A 23,487-nucleotide genomic window follows, 5' to 3' on the forward strand; every position below is an offset into this window, starting at 1 on the left:
TTCCACCGTTGTTTACGTCAGCCATAGCCATGATCGAAAAAAACTCTCCGAAACTTGTATGAACCCGGAAGTGAGATTTTTGGCACAGAAATACTCTGTCATACGTCCAAATTGTTTTTTGAAACTTTGTCCATGCTTAGCATGAGAATCCAACTCTTTAACAGTGTAAACAACTCTGAATGCATGAAACAGCATTGTACCCCCCTTTAAGGTTTCGAGGCTGACGTTTGGCAACTTGAACCTTCAGCTCCCTCCACAGATTTTCTATGGGGTTAAGGTCTGGAGACTGGTTAGGCCACTCCAGGACCTTAATGTGCTTCTTCTTGAGCCACTCCTCTGTTGTCTTGGCCGTGTGTTTTGTCATTGTCATGTTGGAATACCTATCCACGGCAAGTTGATGCCAAAGAGCTGGATTTTGGTCTCATCTGACTACAACACTTTCACCCAGTTCTCCTCTGAATCATTGGCAAACTTCAGATGGGCTGTACATGTGCTTTCTTGAGCAGGGGGACCTTGCGGGCGCTGCAGGATTTCAGTCCTTCACGGCGTAGTGTGTTACCAATTGTTTTCTTGGTGACTATCGTCCCAGCTGCCTTGAGATCATTGACAATATCCTCTCGTGTAGTTCTGGGCTGATTCCTCACCGTTCTCATGATCATTGAAACTCCACGAGGTGAGATCTTGCATGGAGCCCCAGACCCGAGGGAGATTGACAGTTATTTTGTGTTTCTTCCATTTGTGAATAATCTCACCAACTGTTGTCACCTTCTCACCAAGCTGCTTGGCGATGGTCTTGTAGCCCATTCCAGCCTTGTGTAGGTCTACAATCTTGTCCCTGACATCCTTGGACAGCTCTTTGGTTTTGGATGTTTTATTTAAAGACCATGTCAACTTTGGGTTTAAATGAGGATTTTGATCTTTCATGTTTCTTGTAATTTATTTTATTTAATTTTTTTCTTTGGTAGCAATATGTATGAATGGCATGTTTTGCCTGATGTGTTATTGTCCCCATTCATTTTTGTTGAAGTTTTTGTTAAATTTGTTGGTTAGATATGGAACTGATCTGGAGTCTGTGAACTTGGAAACCTAATTACCACCACCTGTGGGTCATTGTTGGTCTTAATATAATCATTGAGTTACTGAGATCTTGTCACACTGACAAAGGCAGCAAGCCGAAACGTTTGTTATTTGTTTTCATCTCCTGTTTAAATAAAGAGATTTTTAGAGTGCAGACCTTGAGTTACGTCTGATATAAGAAATAGGTCTTTGCACCTACAAAAGCTAGGAGAGCACGGTGAGTGTTGAGATTGGAGCTCTTTGGTCTTGGCCATGGTGGAGAGTTTGGAATATGATTGATTGCTTCTGTGGACAGGTGTCTTTTATACAGGTAACAAACTGAGATTAGGAGCACTCCCTTTAAGAGAGTGTTCCTAATCTCAGCTCCTTACCTGTATAAAAGACACCTGTGAGCCAGAAATCTTGCTGATTGAAAGGGGATCAAATATTTCACTCATTAAAATGCAAATCAATTTAAAACCTTTTTGAAATGCATTTTTCTGGATTTTTTTTTTTTTTTGTCGTTGTTATTCTGTCTCTCACTGTTCAAATAAACCTACCATTTCCAGATCCTTTCTTTTACAGTGGGCAAATGTACAGAATCATCAGGGGATCAAATAATTTTTTCCCCCACTGTATTGAATAATGCACACCATGAATTCAACGGTCCATTCAACCGAGTTCAACGGAATTCATACTGACTCTTACACCACACAGACTGTTACATGTCACTCCGGACTACAGTTCCCATCATCCATTGCACTGATTGCACATACACAGCTGAATGCACTGATCACACAGCTGTCAACAATCACGCGCTCACCTGAGAACCATTGCACACACTACATAACACCCACTCAGATCCTGTTCAGATTGCCGAGTATCGTCTAGCGTTTAGTACTCTCCTAGTGTTAGCTACTTACCAAGCCTTTCCGTGTTTGTTTTGTGTTTAGTCTCCTGTATTGTTCTGCATGTATCACTCTCCTAGTGATTGCTGCCTTATGGAGTCTTGTTCTAGTTTAGTCTTTTCGTATTTCCTTGTTTCTTCCTGTGTACCTTGGATTAACCCTTATCTCACCACTCGGATTCTGTCTGTACCTCGTCTGGACTATTGCTCGTGTTTCTGAATTACTCTTCTTGCCAAGCCCTCTGGATTGTACGCAGCCCAAGGAATATTCTTATGTTTTGCCTGTGCCATTCCTGTTTGCTAGTGTTTCGACCCTGCCTGTGTTTGTTGTCCACGTCTGTCAATAAAAAGCTTGCACATGGATATGCACGCCTCACGCTTCTGTCACTCTGTTACAACATGTACTTACGATTACAATAACAATGAATTATGCATAATTACATGTAAGTGACCCTAAACCAAACCCTAATCCTAACCCTAACCATATAGTAAGTACATGTAGTTATTAATATTACTAAGTACTTAAATGTATAATTACACTGTAACAAGGACACCTTAAAATAAAGTGTAACCTGATTTTTACAGCAGCTGTGTTGTTTTGAAGGTCATGTACAAGCAAAGCAGACAGAGTCGGCCCAGCGTGGTGGAGACTAACAGCACATCTCTTGAGCTCTCCCTGCCTGTGGACGAGGATTACATCATCCAGATTAAACCAGTCAGCGAAGGTGGAGAAGGGAGCAGCAGCAAACAGATTACCATCCCCAGGATAGCAGGTCTGCGTATAGCCCTTACGGCGTTTATAACTATTATTTTATTTTTTTTAGGCTATCATGTCAATAATGCAATTTTTGGTAATTATATAAATTACACAAAGCAAGTGAAAATCTCTTAGACTTAAAGTGAAGGAGAACCAGTATACCTATCACACTATTTGAAACTGTAAACATCTTGTTTTTTTGTTGTTTGTTGGCTATCTGAAATATGATTTTGTTTTTTTCTATTTATATTTTCCAGTTGCACATGCGATTGGATTTGCCCCAGAGAGGAAAGCACTACCAGTCCTCATAACACTATCACTCTACTGTACGGACAGGACTTTCTTATGACAGATGAACTGAACTCTACTGCGGAGAGAACAGTACAAACATCTACAAGTGGATCCACTTGTCTTTTTCCAGTATGTTTTACAAATGAGACTCTTCAGAAGGAACGTTTTCCTCTCGCTTTTTAAAAGAGGACGTTTGCTAATCTGGTTTTGATCACTGACACCAAAGTTGTCGAGACAGTGGAGAAGGAGCTGTTGCATTTTTTGGGATAAACGTATCGACAGATGTTACCTTAGTGGTTTCCAACCAGGAACTGGATATTCAAGGGCATAAGATTACATAAAGTTCACGCTTAAGGATTCACTTACAAGGACATCTGTTTGGATAAGATGAATCCATATTCATCCATTAGACGTTGGCAGTGGAGAACCACACAAATGCCTTTTCCATAGGAAGCTTAGGAATACTTAATGAACTCCTTTGAAGAGATCCCTACTGCCATACCTCACAGACACTTTCATTGTAAGACCATCGACCCATTTAATCAGCTGTCCTCAAATCAGACAGAGTTTACAGTCCCCGGTGTTGACATGCCCCCCCCACACCCCCCACCCCCGTCTGTTTGAAAGATGAAACTAATGCTGCTGGCCTTACTTATACAGTAAAAGAGCTCTCTGGCTGTCTCGAGCTGGTTGTTCCTTCAGTCATGCACTGAGATCTTTGTTTTGCTAGTGTGTGTGTGCCTCTTTAATGGGAAACAGTATGTAAAATATTCTCAGGACCAGAACAGCCTTAAATAGTTGTCTTGTTTTCTTTTCTGATTTAGTTTGTTCATTTACAATTCCATTATTTGATTATGTATAACAGATATTTTGATTGTAAAAGACCAGCGTTTCATTTTCCGTTAAGGTGCTTTCTATAGGTGATAGCTGTGATCATTAAATACATAGGACATAATGCTTATGTTACATTTTCAAGCTGTTTAGCATGAACTGGCTCTGTAGTGGCTTGAGATACAGTATTTGAATGGACTGTCTGCTTTTAATAAATGAAGGAACACAAGTAATGTTCTTAAGAAATTTGTGAGTTAGTCATCGTAATTTCTACTGTTATAGAATGCAAATTTTATACCATCAGGGATGCAAATTCATGAGTGGTGCAAAGGGTGAGAAGGTCAAAGGCCTTCTGATTACTTTTTTGAGAATGAGCTTCACATGCCTAATTTAATTATTAAAATACTGAAAATTTTAAACATAGCTCTGGCTAACTACAAAAACAGGCATCTGGCTGGAATACTTTAGAAAGTGAAAAAGCAAGTCAGCATGAAATAAATTCATCCTGCCCATTTTCTAAATGCATAATATTGATCATTTTTGGAATAGCGCATCTGTGCATGCATTTTATTTTATTTATGTATATTTGCCAGACTTCTTTAATAGAATTTTATATATTTTATATAGGTAATTTATGGTATGCTCTCAGTTAACACAGAAAATAACTTTGACTTACCCAAAAGTGTAGCCATAACACTTAAACACTTTTAGTAAGACTAGTGTGATGGGCATTCTTACAAACCTTGCCTATGCAAAGACTTCTTAGTCATCACTTGCCCTTTCATCAACATTTTCACTTTCTGAAAAATGTTTGCTTTAGTTGTCATAAAAATGTCCAAGACAATTGTCGGTCAGGGTGCACCTTTACCCTGTATTTTATACTGACTACTCCTTTAAACACCAATTATTAAATTGCTGTTAACAGCCAGATAGGATAATGCCAGAAAAGATTACAAGCTCTTAAGTCATATGTTTGTGTGCTTCCAACTAAAGTGGTATGGTAACCTTTAGATTTAGCTTAATGTTTTTCGTTATATAAGTTTAAAAGGTTTGATTTATAAAAAAGAAAAAGAAAAAGTGTCCTACCAAAGAAAAACGTAACTCGTTGTTTGGGTGTTTTCTTGTTTGCATCTGCGCGCACCCAGGTGTCTTGAAGCGCAGGAATCAGAAGCGGGAAAAACGGCAAACGAGCAAAAGCACCCACTCTGCCAGCATTTTGAGTTGATAATATTATTAAAAAAAACCTTGACGTAAAACTGGACAACCCTCCCCTCAGAAAAACTGTCTTCGATTCTGCATCAATCATGTAAGTGGCAAAGTTTGGAATACAGCAGCAAATTTAGCCGTTTGGTGACCATTTCATTTGTTTATTACACCTTACCTTTTGGCAAGTTTTACTGGGTCAATCCTGACGATAAATGATGATTATTGATGACAACTCATTGTTTGTTAATATGTCTGGGAACAAATGTTCTCCCTTAATTGTGCTTAAAATCAGAAGTGTTATGAAATTAGAGATAATGTAGGCCTACATATTTAGCCTATGTTCCTCAGCAGACCACGAGAGGGCAGTGCGACAGAACTAACAATATTTCTTAAACAAAATGGAAAATACTCGCGCTCCTAGTGTTGTTGGATAATAACACACAATTTACAGCAATGTAATGTTTAACTCAGATGCAACAAATAGCAAACTTGACCACATGGATGGATCTTATTTATTTCGAACACTGTACAGCAAACACACAAAACCAAGCAGTAGAAAGTAGAGGATAGCATTGTAAACAGAAGTGTCTGCAGGTGGAATCTCAGGGGAATTGATGCTAAACGTACTTTTCTAAGCTTAACTTTTTTCCCTCAAAGTTCAAATCTTAAATGCAACATGTACAGCGTAAACAAGGACATTTATTTAACTCTGACATAGGCTTAGCAAATGGGCTGGCGAAAGAATGCTGTGGTTGATTAGGAATCCAACTATCAACCTTTGCATGGCACTTCTTTTCTTTATATTCAAGAACAGCTCCCATGTCCTCAAAAATCAGTAACTGTACATGTTGGAAGTATGATGTATACAAAGTTCCCTTCTGATACCTGCAGGTTGTGTAGTGTTTTTTTTTTATTTTATTTTTTTTTCACATAGTGCACAGTCCTGAACAAATGCATTAGTTACACAACAACAAGCCTTTACCGTGTTAGCAAAGGTTATTAAGAGCTATCCTGGCCTTCTTTCATCCTAATATAAAGTTTTTAATTTGGCAATACACACAATTCGAAGCTCATTCATCCATTCAATACTAGAACACATATATGTCCTGTCTCATTCAGGATCTCTACTGCTTTCACAGAGGAACGTTTGTAAAGAGAATCATGGCTCAAGGGTCACGCTTCACTGAAAACCACAGGCTCATGACATTTACACATAAAAAGGTCTCATATCTAACAAATCAGAACCGTTTTAACTGTTTAAAAATCATTAGTTCGTTGGCACAGCATTGTGTGGGAAGGAACGTTGTAAAAATAAACAAATAAATCACAGAAGTCTCAAACATATAGAGCAGTAGGGAATTTGTTAAATATTGCCTTTTTGGAAAAAATTATAAATTGTTTTCTGCAATCCTAATAAATTGAACTTTGTTCAAATGTTTATGGTGTAAATTCACATGCACATAACACATTGATTAATTATATAAGTGTGTAAGCATGTACTGAACTCAAATTAGGTTTGGTTTCTTTGGACTTTTTCACAGTTTAACAATATGTGTAGATGAAATACAGCATTCAACAAGCAAATGTCTTACTTTTTGTATCGTGCATTTCAAAACAATGTCATATTTGGGGATATTTTGAATCTAAAAACTAAAGCTTGTTTACTTCTGGCACCTTGAAATGTTTGGACTAAAAATTGGCGCTTTTAATTTTTCTCTGTTTGTGATATCAATACTCTATAAGTATTTGTAAGGGCTTCTGAAATAAAACAAATAAACAAAAAAAATTCTAGACATAGAATTTAGAAAAAATACATCAGTGAATCAAAATTCTGGAACAATGCACAAGTCCACTATCTCCATATTATGTCTAATATAGAAAGAAATACTTTTCAGAGGACCATCAAAGGGTTTGGCAATCATACATTAATACAGTCTGTCTCATTTTCCTTTACGGTTTGTAAGGACACTGAACCAGTTTTAGTTAGTTGGTTGTATGTGAAAACATTTTAAACCCTGCTTTGCCACATGCAGATGAGGTTCAGAATTTAACAGCAACATAACTTTGTTGATACTGTATGTATGCTAGCTAGGCTTTTCCCTACACTTCAGTATTTGCAAAAAGATCTTCTGTGTTATATCTCAATGAACCCTAGAAAAAACTACTCAATAGACACTACTGTCACTCCACTAAGCTAAATCTTCAGCAATGTTCATCAAAAAGCCCCATGCCTCATGCTTGATGTTAGCATCGGGCTGTCGATAGTACGCTTGGTTAGTTTTCACATTCGTGAAGAAAAAGCAAGAGACTACAATGGCGGCTAAATCGTCTGATCGATGTGATGCTGAGTCTGTCCTTCCCCAGCGGTCCTCAGCCAAGGAGACCGTGTGCCTCCTGAACCAGTATGTCCATGTTACCACAGCGAATGTAGACACGAAATAGAAATTACATGAGAAGGAATAGGTTCCGACATCTGGGAGGCAGCATGTGTTTGTGTGCATGTGTAAATGTTAGTGTCGTGTATGTAAGTGGAAGCTAGAAGCTTAGAATAAGAGGTCTGTAGATGTTGGCGACCCACTGGCAGTCATTGAGGAACAGTTGCTTCCTGTTGGAAGTCCTGAGAACTGAGGAGATCAGGACTAATGGAGAGAAAAACAAATAAACAGATCATGTAACGCAACCGTTTATTAGAAGATCCACTTCATTGCCAATAAGTGATTGCTGTTGTAAGATGGAACACAATAAGGCTTGCCATAGATTTTTGATAACTGCACGGTTTGCAGTAAAATGAAATAGTGTGTTTGTCAGCGCCGTCCACCTAGAGTTAACACACAGCGCTGACTGAACTGGTTTTGACATGTCATTACACCCGTGTCAAACTGCTATACACCAGCAGGCTCAATATGACAGATAAAGACCGAAGTGAAACAATAATATGCATTTTCGAAATGGATGGATTAATTGTGCATGCAGGGGCTAGCGGTGACAAATACCTTCGATTCCTCATGTGGATCTTGAGTGGAAGATTCTGTTTCCCTGACAACTACAGCCTTGGTTACCAACATGTCAGGGTGCTGTTGCTTGGCTTCTTTTATTGCCATGGCAAGCGCCTGTGAAAAAGTAATTTATTTCTCAAGTTAAATGAGAGAAACTTGCAGCTAATGAATTAGTAATATGCTTTCCGACTAATTAATTTGCACTTGAAGGGCAGCTTGAAACAAAAAATGTATTTTCTTTCCTATTGTGACATATTTTGAAATGGCTTCTATAACAAGAAAAATGTATGATGATGTTGATTTTGTCCGTCAAGAATCAGTTTTGCTAATTACTGTAATCTCACATGATTGACAAATTTCTGGAGGGTAGGAATTACTCACACCGTCATCAGAGATTTTCAAGAGATTTTGTTGCGAGGAGAGGTGAAGTTAATATTTTTGGGGGTATTTTTCATTAAAAAATAATGATGTTCATAGATAAATCATTTAAAGTAAACACTGCAATATTCCATGAAAAAATAACCATTTCATGGTCAGTTCCTCAGCCTCTTGTCATTCCAACCCTGTAAGACCTATGTTCATCTTCCTAACACAAATGACAATATTTTTTAATAAAATATTAAAATATAAAATTAAATAAAAAAGAGACTTTATTTTAAGAACCAACTCTCACTATGAACTAGTTACTTATTACCATGCATATTAATATCATATTGGCTGTTTTGCACATATTAATGCCTTAAGGTCCTTGCACAATTGAGTCCGAAATTTTCACCCGTTAAAAAATTAGTACGACCTCACGTTGTGTCAATCACGTTTACACACTGCCTCCGAAACTTCCGTCTGTCATAAAAAATTCAGATCGGGTTCGATCTTCTGCATTTTTCGCATCCATGGCAAGCATTTTGGGAGGTGTTTTGACAATTCAGAGCCACGGTACAAGCGGACGCCAAAATCCAGAATGGCATCTGACAAGTTGATCCACTTCATCTCGCAGCACAAAGCACTGTATAGGTCCTTGCACACTGAGTTCATGGATTGGTCATCTTTTTAATATGTGGCTCCAATATTGCTAGCAAAGCATCAAACTGAGCCACTGACATCCTGAAGTAAACTTTGAATCGCCTGGCATAATCCCGCAGCTTCTTGGGGTGGAACTCTCTTTCCTCTCTAAACTATCTCAGGATTGCATGGAACCAATATTTCCTTTTTCTTTTTCTCTTTTTAAGAAGAGAGAGGAAAACAAAATCATTATTAATAATAAATTAATACGCATCGGACTCAGGTGTGTGTAGTAGGGGTGCAACGGATCGTAGATGATCTGTGATCCGTACGGACTAGTCCCCACGGTTCGGCACACGTGTGATTCGCAGATTAACTGTTAAATTCAAATTTCAGTATAGACTGAAAGTTATCATTTGCAAACTGCATTTCAGACAACGCCTCAACGGATGGATACATAACACACAAAGTTATGTGAAAATACCCGATTTGGCAAGTATTCTGGTAAGGGATAATTAATGCACAGCTAGCCGTTGATTGTCCCGTTTATGCCATGGTCATTTCCCAGCATTCACACACTAAAGATGTTAATAATATTTGTGCTGCAATATTTGACCGGAACGATAAAAATGACGTTCATCTTCGTCTGTATTACTATTCAACTGTAACTGTATGTTACTATGGTTACCAATGTTTATAGGAAGCGCACTGATATAGAACGTGATTAAACTGACCTGGAACTACCTGTGCGGTTCAACGAATTTAATCAACACCCGCCAGCCAATCAGAATGGAGTATTCAGACAGACCATGGCATAAAGTAGGTTATGTCCATGTCTTAAGTTAACGTATACAGCTAACTAAGAAAAAAATAAATGTGTGTCAGTATTTAGGTTTGTACATTTAGTCGTAAAGAGACAGCAGCCTACAAATACCTACTTCTGTCTTGTCTACTAATCAAACAACACCACAGCTTTAACAAAGATTAATCTGTATTTAACTTAAGCAGTAAGCATTATTGTGTTGTTTTACACTTAATTATTACATTTCTGCACCTGAATACTACTGTTACTGTCTTTATATAGCCTATAATTTTATGTTGTAGGCTGTACATCTATGCTTGGAATTTGTGCAATTGTTCTTGTTATATTACTGACTTTAGTAGTTAAGCAAGTAGTTTCTGCTGGGGTATAGAAGTACTTAAAGTATGCTTTTAGTAATAAATGAAAAGCAAACTTTTTTTTCTTTTTTTTTGCTGATCCAAAAAATGATCCTAGTTCCTTCTGCACCTACCTGATCTTGATCAACATCATCATCACCAGTAATGATAATCCTTTTTTCAATTCTTGTCTCCGAGTAGCCTCCCTTCACCGTCTACAAAACAGAAACACATATAAATGTACATTTTCAACCCTCCAAGAAGGCCTTTCCTAAAAAAAGAAGCTACCAGAAGATATTTTTTTTTCAGATACCTTAGTAACATGAGTTGTAGTGGCTGATGTTACATTTTCAGTCACAATTAGAGGAGAACCATCTCTAGCTAATGATCCCAGGTTCACCTGTTCAAGAATATAATGAATAAACACTTATCAAAACAAGAAATCAATAAGGTAGTGTTATACCTCACAAATAGCCATCTGAAGCCAACTCTGGAACTAAAGTTGGAAATAAAAGCAACAGACAAGATGACAGAGCAGAAGCAAAGACAGAAGGAGGTTTGGAAACTCAAGTTCACCAGATGAAAATACTTACAGGAGAGATTTTCTCTGTCATAGAGTATGCGGCCTCTCCCATACTGCTGATGCCATGGTCCTAAGACAGCAAACAGAGAAGTTACAAGATCCATTACAGTGCATGTAAGTAATAAAAGAAGGTAATTACTCTCACTTATGTAATTGATGATAATTGACATAATTACAGTCTTCAGAGCATGTTCCTCTACCTATCGTACAGTGACATATCACCAGAAAAGTACATATGATGAGCTAAAAGGTCTTTACCGGGTCTGCAATCTCCATTATGGTCGTGGTGACCTCGGAGCCATTGGGTTGTGTCTCGATCTTGACCTCGGTCTTCCTCAGAGCTTGGGAGGCAATGATTTCACTGCTCTCTCTGCTGAGAGGATGGATTGGGGGTGAATCAGAGCTCTCCCGTCTCATCGACTGGGTATTAGCTTGTTCTGTAGAGTCTTTTCTCAGGGCTTGGGCAGCTTTTACTGACCGAGGAGCTTTCTTAGGTACAAAAGGCTTGGGAAAGAAATGAAACAGATTAAGTTGAAACCTGGGAATGATCATGAGATTTAAGAAACACAGTGCCAATCAAATGAACTTGGCAGCATAAGGTGAGTCATGGTTCAAAAGAAAAGAATAAGAAGCAATGAAAAACATAACAAAATTCTGAAATCAAAAGAAACCAAACCTGAACTGACTGACTGAACTATGGAGGGCAGCATCAAATGGAATGGAATTAGCATCAATCATGAACTCAAATTCCAATGTAATTTCATGCTTTGCTCTGATGCCCTGTAGAATGTGAGAAAAAATGGGATGTGACTGCATCCATCAGCACATTTACACATTTACTCTGACCAGTGATTGGGTGAGCCAGCCACTTTGCTGAAAGAGATAGGACGCTCGTCTACCTCTGGTTTACGTTCCTCCGGTGGCTTCTGTTCTACAACAGGCTTTGGTTTCTCTACGGGCCTTGGTTCTTCTACAGGTCTGTCCTCTGGAAAGTAGATAGGATCTGCTCCCAGTATAAAGGCTGGATGGGTGGGACGGTCAGAGAGGCCAAACTCAGGTGAGAAGTCTTTCTCCCCCAGCTCAGTCATGCCTCTAGAAAATTCCTCGATACCCGTTTGGAAGTCCATGAGCACAGTGAAGTCCACCTCAGCCTCCAGGCTGGACGTTGAGCTAACAGTGATACTCGAGCATTTGCGCTCAATGCCCAGGTGGGTCTCCTTCAGGTACAGAGTGTCTGGGTCAGGGTCATCTTCTGACACCGATCCTAAACGTCTCTCCCAGGGCTCTCTCTGAAGAAGCAGAAAAATAGGTCTTGGTGCAAGGAACCAGCTATGTTGCAAATGTTGACTGACAAACAGGTAAAACAAGGCAGTGTAATGGATGTTACATCTTCTTCACAAGACAAGAATGAGACAACATTGTGGTGACTGATGGTTAAAGAATCTAGTAGGGATGCAGGGGTTAGTTCAACTCAAAAGGCTAACTGAAATGTCAGAAGTGTTACATGTCTCTGAGGAAAAACTGAGACAGTAATATACTGATAGAAAATTTTCACCCAAGGGTTGAGTACTGCAAGTCTGTATGTTTAGGTCATATATTATTTCTCCACAGCAATTTCAGTGTTTAGCCATTTTTACAACTTCATGTTAAATTCATGCTAAGTGTGGCAACTTCCTAAACTGTGCCAAGGAATCAGTGCATGTGGTGGATGCATCCAATGACATTTCTGTGTAGGATTGTTGTGTAGGATGATTTGGATCATGCAATTAATTCATGCTGTGATGATGGGAGCAGAAGACAGAAGGCAGATATAAGTGCTTATGTGTACAAAAATGTGAAAGTCAAAGCTTCTGGGTTAGCAAGGAGGTAGCAGTAGCTAAGATGAGTGGAAAAATGAGGCACCTGGGCTTCCTCCTGAGGCTCCGCATGAATTGCTGGAGTGGGAAGGGGCTCCTGGAATATGAGATGAAATAATAGGAAGAGCAATGCAAAGTTAGTGCACTGAAATTTGAGATAACAGGGAAGGAGCCCAGACTAGGCTCTGCAACAACCAGACATTTATATAACTGACCGAATACACTGACTGACACAGATACAAATGTAGACAAAGAGTCTTCAACAGTGTAAACTAGAGCGTACAGCATATTGCACCACAACAATTGAAAGTTAAAATATATTATGGCAGCCGGGTGCAATTTTGCACTAAGTACCACTAAAGAGCCTTTTAATCAATCAGAACATTATCTATATTAGACATCATTTTGCATGGTTATTCCTCAGGCTCTTCTAGTCCAAGTTTCATTTTTTGTTTTTTTAATTTCTTTCAGTTTCAATGTTGAATGAAATACGGTAGTATCTGTTTTGACAACAACTGGTGTCTATTGAAATTGCAGCTCCGTGGGCTTTTGCATAAAAAAAAAAAAAAGAAATCCCTCAAGGTTCCCTGCAGTTTGTTGTGAAATAAATTGACCAATTTTTTTTTTTTTTTTTTTTTTTCTAGCCAAGTCAAAGAGGAAATTCAAAATCCTTAATAATGAAGCTGGGCATATTATATTCTAAATGACAGCTAAAACCGTTCCTTGTTAAATCAACTTTCAGAGCCCTTCTTATGAACAATACCATGGCCATTTTTGAAAGTCTTGCAGAAGCCCTTTTGTTTGCAAAAATGGCATTTTAGCATAACAATATGGTGCACAGGCCTTTGATTCCTTGCAACAACCATTACCTACATGCCTGGTAATAGGGAACAAGAGAAAGAATGTTGGAAGGAAAGACCGCACATCAGGTGGAAAGTTAGTGGAACGGAAGCCTGAAGCTTAAGCAATGGAGATTATGTGGAAGATCCTAAGTGTTTCTCAAATGCGCAAGCAGATGTTGAGCTGTGCAGAGGAAGGAGAGGAAAAGGAAGTGGCACGTCCTCATCCAATCAGACAGCGGTTATAGTACCTCAAACTTCTATCAGCCAAAGCTACGATTACACAAAAACTGACTGTTCTACTCAACTCTCCTCAGAAACAGGTTGCTTATGTTTACTGGCATGTGCATTATGTAAAACTATAGATATGGATGTGCCGTTTCATGCGATGCTTTAGTTCCTGTGAGTGACAAGCAGATTATCAAGCAGTTGTTACCACTGGTTTCCTCTTGGAAGATTCCATTGTGGAGCTCTTGTGAAGACTGTTGCCAGAATCACTTTTGGTGATAGGTTTGGTACGTGTATCTCTTGCCCTCTGGGATTTTACAGGTGGGTATAAGGGGGGAATCTGGTCAAATGCTGGAAATGTTGAATTGGTAGGAAAGTCAAACATAAACAATGGATCATCAAAAAGAAACTGATCTTGTTCGATACTAAGTCTGTGGTCTGCATTGTTCTTGAGATCCCTTAATTGGGGCCTGTCTTGGAGAGACTGACAGCTATATTCTCTGACTTCCCTATTGTGACAATTACTCGCCCAGTCTTGCTTGGCAAAAGTTCCAGTGCTTTCTAAAGCTGCAGAATTTCTGGACTGCGACAAGCTGTCCACGGCATTCTCAAAGCCAACTTGCTCCTCCTTAGACTTGGTCCCTTCACTTTCATCAAATGATTTTGAAATGCTTTTCTCACTCAGTTGTCCTTGCAGCTTGGCTCCTTTATTGCCTTTTAACTTCTTTGACCTCTCAGGCTTCAGTGGAACGATTCGTTTCACCTCAGACTGTGATGTGTCGCTTGCAGTAGAATCGTGTCTCTGGATTGTTGAGCCTTTACCCTTTGAATCCGGTTTAGATGTTTGCTTCTGTAAGGTTGCTCTGGTGTTTTCTGATTCTGTTTCACAGGATTGCCTCTCCCACTGGTTTTCATTATATCGATCTCTCATATATTTGTCCATGGCTGCATTGGGAGAAGCCTCTCCGAAGCTTCTCTCTACATACCTTGCCAAGTCGTTGTCTTCTCTATTGGTTACTCCCATGTACTTTTTATCGCCCCAGAGTCTCTCTGTTGCATATTCATCGCATCCATTTGTATGAATGACATTCTCTGACAAATATCTGTCCTGAGGGTGCCCATTATCATATACTTTCTCCTCCAAAGAACCGGCACCCTGGAAATGGTTGTACCTTAAAGCAGGGCTTTTAGCACGATTTCTCAGGGGCTTCTCTGGCGATAGGACGGTTTCTGTTGAGGTCCTTTTTGCTACACTTTGTTTTTCTCTTATGTCACTGTGTGTGGTGATGGTTTTCCCTCTCATTTTGTCTTCTGTCTCTCTGTTGAATCCAGTGGCTAATGAAGCTACTCTAGGACTCCTGCTCTTTTCGTCTTTTTTACTGAGGGGCAGGTCTCTTTGACAACCATCTTGCTTCTCAATCAATAGGGAATCCTCTGAGGCCTATATATCAATAGAGTGAAGAGTTTCAATGGCCTGTCAGTGCCAACAACACCCTCTACTGTAATTTGTATAGCGCATATATTTGCAATATGAATCTGAGAAAAATCGTATGATGCAAGATAACAGTTTATTGATCTGAGGAGGAAAAAATCATGTTATCAAGTTGAATTTTATGTACAAAGTTGGATGGATGTTTTGAAGTTAAACAAAAGGGAGACATTCATGTACATAAGTACTTAAAATGTCATTTGCTTTTATTATCGAGCAATATCATTGTCTTTATAACACTAATTAAAGAAAATGCATTCATGCTGTGTTCAAATAAACCACTCCAGCCAGATTCTATTAAAGATCAAAATTGCTGCTCGCACTTGACCAGAGGCATGACATGAAATGGTTCAACAGCATCCACTTAAAGAGAGATTAGTCACAAAAAAAAGAGTGCATGAATAACAAATCAAGCATTCGGCACACTAAATCCGAGACCGGTACTGACATACATCTGAATAATCCTCAACAGGAATCTTAAAGCAGTATCAGACCAAAATAACACTAATTATATAGCATTTTGCTTTTTAAAAAGGCACCGCACAATACGATTCCTTGCAGGTACCAATTACTCACAGATTTTTTCTCCGGAGTGCTACCAGACGAGGCTCCAGAGAGACGTTTCTCTCTGTGGACCAGTTTGCTGTTGGGCTCTCTCAGCGCTCTTTTCAGCTCATTGATGCTGGCTTGATGTTTCTGCAAGACATCCTCTGGTTTATCCAGGAACTGCTATAAAACAAACAGGTCAATCGGTAGAACCACTTACCTTCAGCAATTACTTAAGTGAGGGCTTTCTGGAGACCAGCACAGCTGTTTACAAATGTTTATCTAACCGTGGTAAGTACATAATAAGTACGCAAATGCAAACATCAGGCACATGTTCTGTTCTTGAAACGCATGAATAAGCATGTTGAAATAATAGAAAACTCAATAAACCAATATGAATAAAATGATCTGTTCCATTACTTTAGACTGTACATTCTTCTTTTCAAGAGAGCATTTTAGACACAACATCATTTTAGTCTAATACTCTAACGTGCTGTGTACAATAAATATTGTAATGCCTATAGATTATGACAAACATCTGTCTATATGATTTGAGCCCTGTTCTTTATGAATCACTACATCATCAACATTTAGGACAACAAAGCAGCACATAAAACATGAAACATGCTGGTGTTGGTAACAGATGTCGGATGAACTGCCATCTTGGCTCAGTTTTCTGTTACTTCCTCTAGAAAACAATTACAGAAAGAAAGAGAAACTGCAACACGTGTAGTTACAGAGAGTGACAGCTCAGGCAGTTGATCGATGAGAAATAGTACCTCCTGTTTAGGACGTGGGGCCAAGTCCTGGTCCGACTGGGATAAAGGGGTGGTGGGGGGAGGGGGATGGTGGTGCAAGCCAAGGAACGGAGGCAGAGGCAAAGTGAGGTAGTGGAGACAGAGAGGCAGAGCATGGTTGAATTCATAAAGCAGGCAGCCAAACAGAGAGAGGAACTCTCATACAGACGTTGATGTCAGCCATGGAAGTACAGAGAGTGAACGAGGTTGTGTCACTGCCTTAGATACACAGGTTTAGAGTCGTCTTAGTTACATGGAGCAACATGGCATACTGTATCAAATTCAGTGACACAAATCTCCTGAGCTTTCTTTTCATCATACATGTCTTATGAGGTGCAGACTGGCATGTTCTGGAAATTATCTGTGAGCATGGATAAACGATACACCAATGACATACTTAAACTCTGCAAAACCTTTCCAGCACAAATCAATACATGGGCTATTCTGCAAGTAGTATAAGTCAACATGGTGCTAAGACAAGACTAATCTGGCAGTATGGCAAAACGTCAGCTCTGCTGAATGTCCCTGAGCTCCTCCCTACTTAAGAAAGAGTTTGTACAGTGATCCTTCAATTTATGAAAACAGATGGGAAAAATTGGGTCTCATTCACCAAAAATATTGTACTTTTATGTTCACAAAAAGTGCAAAATTTCAGCCAAATTCACAACAGGTGCCTACATGCATAAATATGTTCAACTTAAATCAAGTGTTTGATTATAAAACACATATTGCACTGTATGCAGTTATAATACTTAATACAATAGCACTTTGTACAGTTACTTAATCCATTTCTAATATTATATATAACTCATCTGGTTCCTGTGTACATACAGTTAGTGAACAAGACCCAATATATTTCTTAAAGTCAACGTGAAATGGCAATCCCACCCTTTTTAAATCTGTTATGTTCTGTATATTTGGGAATGAAACAGCATATTCAATGAGGAAAAACACTGGATTGTGGAGAGGATGTAAATGTGTCCCTTTTTAAGTGTTATTTGTAAGCGCAAGTATTGTTTGTTACTAATTATTACATCTATAACCTATATTAATCTTAATTAATATAATGTTACATGCTTTGCATTATTGCATAAACTACTGGTTAGTTTTTTGAAAGCCTCCATTCTGTACAACAGTAGCCTAAATAGCTATTTTCTGCACTAGTACAGCCTGAGTAACAAAAAGGAAAGTAATGAAGCTGATGAAGTTACATTTTACATTTTGGTTTACGATTAAAGCATTTTTTTTTTTTTTTTTTTTTTGGAATAATGTGCACTGATGAATCGCACACAATAAGACCAGGAATGTGTATTAAGGAAATACAGTATCAGCAGTGATTTCATATTGACTTAAGCGGAACAAAAAAACTAAGCCAATCAAAGTACATTATCTATCACAGTTCTCTTTTAAATACTTAACAAATAGCCATTATATGATCTAGCTATGAACAATGGTCTCATCTGGATCTCAAGAAAAGCCATGAAGGCTGGAAAATTACATGATCTGCCATGTGGCTAACAACATAGCAATCACGTTGCTATTTTTTCGAGGCATTCTAAAGCCATGCTAGCAGTGTGTACGCAGATTTAGAGTGCAATTGAGACAATGACAGACAGACAATTAGACACACAGATAGATAAATCACGCTAAAAATACCTCCGTCTTAGAGTCTACAGGAGAGCCTGCCTCCTCCCTCTGTCCGCAAGATGATGAAGAAAGAAGCGATAGTTAGAGGACAGCAGTGAAGGGTTAGAAGCAGGAAGAACAGAGCAGAATCTGAATTAAAATTAGGAAATTAGCAAACAGGGAGAGGAAGGTGAGTGTAGAGGCAGATTTGTAGAGAGGTTGGAAAGTTAGATTCAGAAGAGTGTCAACAAAACAGGCAGCCATAGAAATATATTTAAGATTAAGTCAGGTGCAGAAAAGAAAGGCAAAGTTAGGACAAGGTTTTGGAGAGGGAGACCGTTTTAATCAGACGGGACGGCAAGGGAAGTGTTAGTTAAACAATGTGATTGGAATTCTTGCAACTAGTTGTTTAATTCTGGTTGGAAGAACAGTTACATATCGCCACCCATAACGCAAAGATGGTATGATCCTAAACCTGCTTCTTTTCCATAGAATACTTATTAGAAAACTAAATGAAGAAGCTGACACTAAACACTGTTGTGTGCACAGAACCTTGAGCTCCACAGTCTTAGATGGAGTGGAGTCACTTTCAAATCGCTGGTCTTCAGCTTGTTCATGATCTTGGTCCAGGTCCTGATCCAGACTGGGCTCCAGGTAGTCCTGGTCCAGCTCATCTCTAGGAAGACTAGGCACAGGCTCGCTGGAGGTGTGCTGGGAGAGACGGTCCATAGTGTCCCCTAAAGCAGACTCTGAAAGAGAAGAAACAAATCATGTAGGGTAAGAAACCTAAGCAGCGTAGACATCTCAGATGTGGTAGCTTATTCCTCCACTGTCACCTTCAAATCTAAAAGGAAAGTCTCAAGCAGATGACCTGACAAATACAGTATACAGTCGGGTCCAAAAGTGAAAAGTGTGGTCACATTAGCTAAAATTCAAGGTCAAAAAATCATTGTCTATTGTCAATAGTTTAGCAATGTGTGAAGAACAGCAAATTTGTGTGACCAACTTGAGCATGAGCGAAATCTGCATGGGGATCTATTTTACCCTCACATGAAACTCACAATCCTATTGAAATAACACAGACCACAAATCTAAAATTTAGGGCCATCTAGGACAAATCTCATTTAAAACTGGAAATAAACTAACTTTTCTTGTCCTATTTCTTTTCCATGTTCTTCTTTCCATTGAAGCAATAGATGTTCTTTGAATCATTCTCAAATATGTGGAGTTCATGCAGTTTGAGGGCTGCTGTTATTAAAGCAAAAGGGAGACAAATCAAATGTTTATTTGTTTATTATCATGTTTATTCTTCAATTCAGTTTATTGCTTCACTCCAGCTGTTTATAATTTGTAATGAAAAGTCTGTATTCTAGAAGTCTGCAATTCTAGAAGCATTTTTTGGTATTATGACTTCCAGATCCCACTGTAGTAAACACAAATTTACTTTACAAGCATTGTGAACAGAGAATATTAGCAGGAGAATGTGAAAGCTGTCACTTTTTGAAGTCACATTTTGAAAGTATAACGTTTTACATTATAGGTTTGCAAATTTGTAAATCAAAACTAATAGAGAGGTGCAAACTGAAGTATGATTTGGGCAATTAATGTATTTTGTGATGATATCAGAGAAACACTTACCTCCATCTATGCTGCGGGACAGCAGGTACCTCCTGCTAATTGATCGTTCAAATTGAGGAGCTGGCCTGTCAATCAAAGCACTGGCTTGGCGAGTCTGGGCTTGGGTCCGCCCACTGTAGCGGAACTTCGAGCCAATCACAAGAAAACCTTTGGGAGGAGGCTCAGGAGAGACCAACCTGTAGCAGAAAAAACAGAAATGATGCAAGAAGAAAACGTGACCAAATGCAACAGAATGAGAGTGGATTGAACATTAATATAATTGTTTAAGCCCAAGTGAAGTCTGTCAGCACTTCTAAATAGAGTGGTGCAGGTATGACGTCAGAACCATTTGGTCCCTCAAAATTGTCCTGTGAGGTTTTATAATGGGGTTTTTCAATTTATGAATAAAATAAAGCCTGTGATAAACATAACTTGGCGATACTTTGGTGTTTTATTCTACAACGTAACTGCACACACTCACACCTCAACCTGTCTTAGGCTGGCCACACACTAGAAGATTTTAAGGCTGATTTTAAGCCTAATTTGCTCCCCCGAACGATCAGGGGGTGTGGCCTGATTTGAGGCTTGTCGCAAATTATTTTTTGTCCAAAATATCCTCTATTGTGTGGTGTCATTACGATTGTTTCTCTGCTCCAGTGCTGACGTGATACCCGCAATAGCCAATGAGAGCGAGCAAGCGTCACATACCAGATGTTGCGTGCTTCTATAGCTGAAACTTGACAGCCACAAACATGACACGAAAGCAGAAATACATCACCCATATTCTTTTTTTATACTTTATTTTTCACTGTGAAACAGAATACACGGCGGGAGAGCAAGCTGGCAACGTTGATTGTCCTCTATTTGTTTTTCTTCTCTAGTCACGTTTGATCTCGCGAGTGTCAGTGAGATCTCGTGTCACTGTGTGTCATCAAGTGTGTGGTCTCGCGGTCTGGTCGAATCGTCTAATGTGCGTGTTCAGAGGATTATAAGGCTAAAAATCGGTTGAAAATGTCTCCCATGTCTGTGGTCTCCCATGGTTTTAAAATCGGTTAAGATTTGAAAATCGTCTTGTGTGCAGCCAGCTTTATCGAGTTACCACAAACTTTATTTACTCATAGCTTTAAAAAAAAAACATTATAAACCCCATAAGAAAATCTTGAAAGAACCAGCGGCGAATCAGACTTCTGGGTTCTGATGTCATACCCGCACAACTCTATGAACAGAGTTGGAATCAAAACTAGAAACTCCAAGACAAAGACTAGATCCCCTAACAACACCCAAAACCAAATCCAGACTCCCTAAGATTAAAACTAACTCATAAAGACCAAGATCTGTTTTTCCAAGAATTAAGTTTTAATGTAATGGAATTTAAAAAGAGGGGGAAAAAAATTAAATACATTAAAAGATCAAATGGAAATTAGCTAAAAAACATATAATTACACAAGAAAATTAATTATAAAGACAAAAAGAATATGGTTTTATCTCAGACTATAAACCAAGCCCCATATCCAGAGGTTTTCAGATTTAAACCATGGCACCAAATAATGAGGCATACAGTAGGTTAAGGCCCACATTTTGAGACTCCAACTCTGTTAATGGAAGCACAAAGAAACAAACAAGACCAAAACTCCTGCATTCTCACATTTAAAAAAGACTGTGCCCAGTTTTGTGGCAGGAGTTGTTGTAGGACAGTGAGCGCCTACCTGAAAAATGTGTGATGTTCAATGCAGACCTTCCACAAGCGCTTAGAGGCACGGTGGTTGGGCAGCTTGAAGCCAATGGTGCTCTCAAACTGCTCGTACTGGGGGTGCAGGGGAGTGTGGGCATGTGATGGGGAGGAAGTGGGGGGTGTGAAGGGAAAGCAGAGTGGTAACGTGTTACTTGACAGGAGATTTGACGAGGTGTAAAATCTGTGTGCTGCTACAGCTCAAATCAACCGACAGGGCACAATTCTGCATGCCTTTATTTATCCAAACAGAACGTAACCAGAATTTCTAAAGAATGCTGCAGAGAAACTGCATAAGAATGAGAGTAAATGTTAATATCTAAAAGCTCAAAGTCCACAGAATGGAGCCTGTTGTGTTGATAAGATACAGAACAGTGAAGAATCTCAAATAAAGGCATTGAGATATTGTTTAACATTCATATCTGACCCTCACACAAAATGGGCAGAGTCAAAGAAACGCCATGCTTTTGTGCTAGACAAAGACGAGAATCCCATTGTGAGAGGAAAATCAAAGAAATAACCCCATAAATGCAGACTGCAGAATCCTTAACACTTAATAAAGACCTCTGCAACTTATTTTGCTTGCTTTCTTCCCTCTCTCCGGATTGAATTCTCTCCTCACCCCATCTCTACTCATTTTCTGCTTCTCTCTGTCTCTGTGCCCACTAGGCAAAAAATTTTCACAGCTCAGCCTAATGTTTTAAAACCCTCATCTTTTCCGCACTCAGCAAGCTAACAACCACTAAAGAGCAGAACCTCAAACAATATAACTAGTGTTTGTTGAGACATAATTAAAGGCATTTTTTAAGTGGCGTAATTAGAAATGTACTTTATAATATTTTGTTTCTTTGTGAAAAACGGTGGAAGAACACCTCCATCAGTCTTCAGAGCACTGGGTAATTTGAAATCCTGAATAGTGATTCAAAAACATCTCATTCTTTTCTAATAAAACCACATCATGTAGATTATCCGCCCATTTTCTCGCCCACAGCATTAGTCTCAGTATACGGCATCCTTATCTAGCTAATGCTTCAACATGCATCTACGAGCGAAATCTAACAAGAAAAACCTGGAAAATCTCAAAAGACCTTTTTCTCTACCTCTCCAGGTCGGATTTTGATGTAGAAGTTGCTTCTCTTGTAAGATATTTTGAGGATCTTGGGCCAGGCGAACCGGTTGATACGCAGCCGGTCTCTATAGATCAACAGGCCACTGGCACACACCCCCAGCATGATGTCAATGCCTTCAGAGTCCTTTAAGACACACACACACACACACACACACACACACAGAGACACATTCAGATGCTCAGGTTTGCATTCACATTTCAGTTTTAGTCTTTCAAACCAGGGGTGATTCCAGGATTTCTTCCTAAGGGGTCTGAGCCTGTAAAATTGCACAATTGGATCACAGGTCTCTTCTAATGGGGTTGTGCACCGCAGGGAAAACATTGTTAAATCCAAAAAATAAAATACAAATAACTGTATAACCATGCCAAATTGAGGTGGCAAAGTAAATAATCTACTTTAAAGACAGGAGAAAAGACTTTTTTGACACAAGTGTCTTCCCATTTGCAAAGGGTGTGTGTCCAATCAAAATGTTGTTACTTGGTAATAAAACTAATACAAATGCTATTTCTGGCCTGGTGTGTGTTTCAAATGTTAGACTGGTAAATCACTTTTTTTCTCATTGTTTTTGTTTATGCATGTATGAGTCCATTGTCCTATTTTAAAATGTGCAAAAATTGTAACATCAGGGTTTCTGCAGGTTTCATGAAGGTAAATTTAAGACATTTAAGTGACAAGAAAAGGGCCTACAGTACATCAATATATTTTCAAAAGTTTTTACCGCCCCCTGACAGATACTGTATTTGTTCTTGCTTTAACCAAAAACTCACTTAATTTTGTTCAATTTCTCAATACATTAATGTATCCAGATTTAAGGATGTATAGATTATTTGTATTGGAAAATGA

At 38.9% G+C, this 23,487-nt stretch overlaps 2 protein-coding genes across 13 annotated transcripts in view; one reads left to right on the top strand and one right to left on the bottom strand.

Annotated features, from left to right (window-relative positions):
• cntn3a.1 (contactin 3a, tandem duplicate 1) overlaps nt 1-4,077 on the top strand; it is an 83,083-nt gene extending 79,006 nt beyond the window's left edge. For all 6 annotated transcript variants that reach the window (XM_058764231.1, XM_058764230.1, XM_058764229.1 and 3 more), the window contains exons 22-23: nt 2,568-2,736; nt 2,978-4,077. In XM_058764231.1, the coding sequence (XP_058620214.1) occupies nt 2,568-2,736; nt 2,978-3,069 (261 nt within the window). In that variant the 3' untranslated portion in view covers nt 3,070-4,077. The remainder of the gene's footprint in view (nt 1-2,567; nt 2,737-2,977) is intronic.
• A 1,469-nt stretch (nt 4,078-5,546) lies between these two features.
• The window catches only part of si:dkey-178k16.1 (protein 4.1), a 58,966-nt gene continuing 41,025 nt past the window's right edge, over nt 5,547-23,487 (bottom strand). Inside the window, exons 9-23 of one of the 7 annotated variants that reach the window (XM_058763967.1) lie at nt 22,615-22,767; nt 21,492-21,589; nt 19,807-19,982; nt 18,721-18,917; nt 18,199-18,237; nt 16,525-16,560; nt 15,776-15,928; nt 13,919-15,151; nt 11,687-12,076; nt 11,046-11,291; nt 10,798-10,857; nt 10,518-10,604; nt 10,339-10,419; nt 8,042-8,158; nt 5,547-7,687 (exon numbers count right to left, since the gene is read on the bottom strand). In XM_058763967.1, coding sequence (XP_058619950.1) covers nt 7,682-7,687; nt 8,042-8,158; nt 10,339-10,419; nt 10,518-10,604; nt 10,798-10,857; nt 11,046-11,291; nt 11,687-12,076; nt 13,919-15,151; nt 15,776-15,928; nt 16,525-16,560; nt 18,199-18,237; nt 18,721-18,917; nt 19,807-19,982; nt 21,492-21,589; nt 22,615-22,767 — 3,072 coding nt within the window. In that variant the 3' untranslated portion in view covers nt 5,547-7,681. Of the gene's footprint in view, nt 7,688-8,041; nt 8,159-10,338; nt 10,420-10,517; nt 10,701-10,797; nt 10,858-11,045; nt 11,292-11,686; nt 12,077-12,689; nt 12,741-13,918; nt 15,152-15,775; nt 15,929-16,524; nt 16,561-18,198; nt 18,238-18,720; nt 18,918-19,806; nt 19,983-21,491; nt 21,590-22,602; nt 22,768-23,487 lie in introns of those variants that run through there. The other 6 variants (XM_058763966.1, XM_058763970.1, XM_058763971.1 and 3 more) reach the window with 6 other exon arrangements.

The sequence above is a fragment of the Onychostoma macrolepis genome, chromosome 23, assembly GCF_012432095.1.
Source record: "Onychostoma macrolepis isolate SWU-2019 chromosome 23, ASM1243209v1, whole genome shotgun sequence".
In the NCBI taxonomy this organism is placed as follows: Eukaryota; Metazoa; Chordata; class Actinopteri; order Cypriniformes; family Cyprinidae; genus Onychostoma; species Onychostoma macrolepis.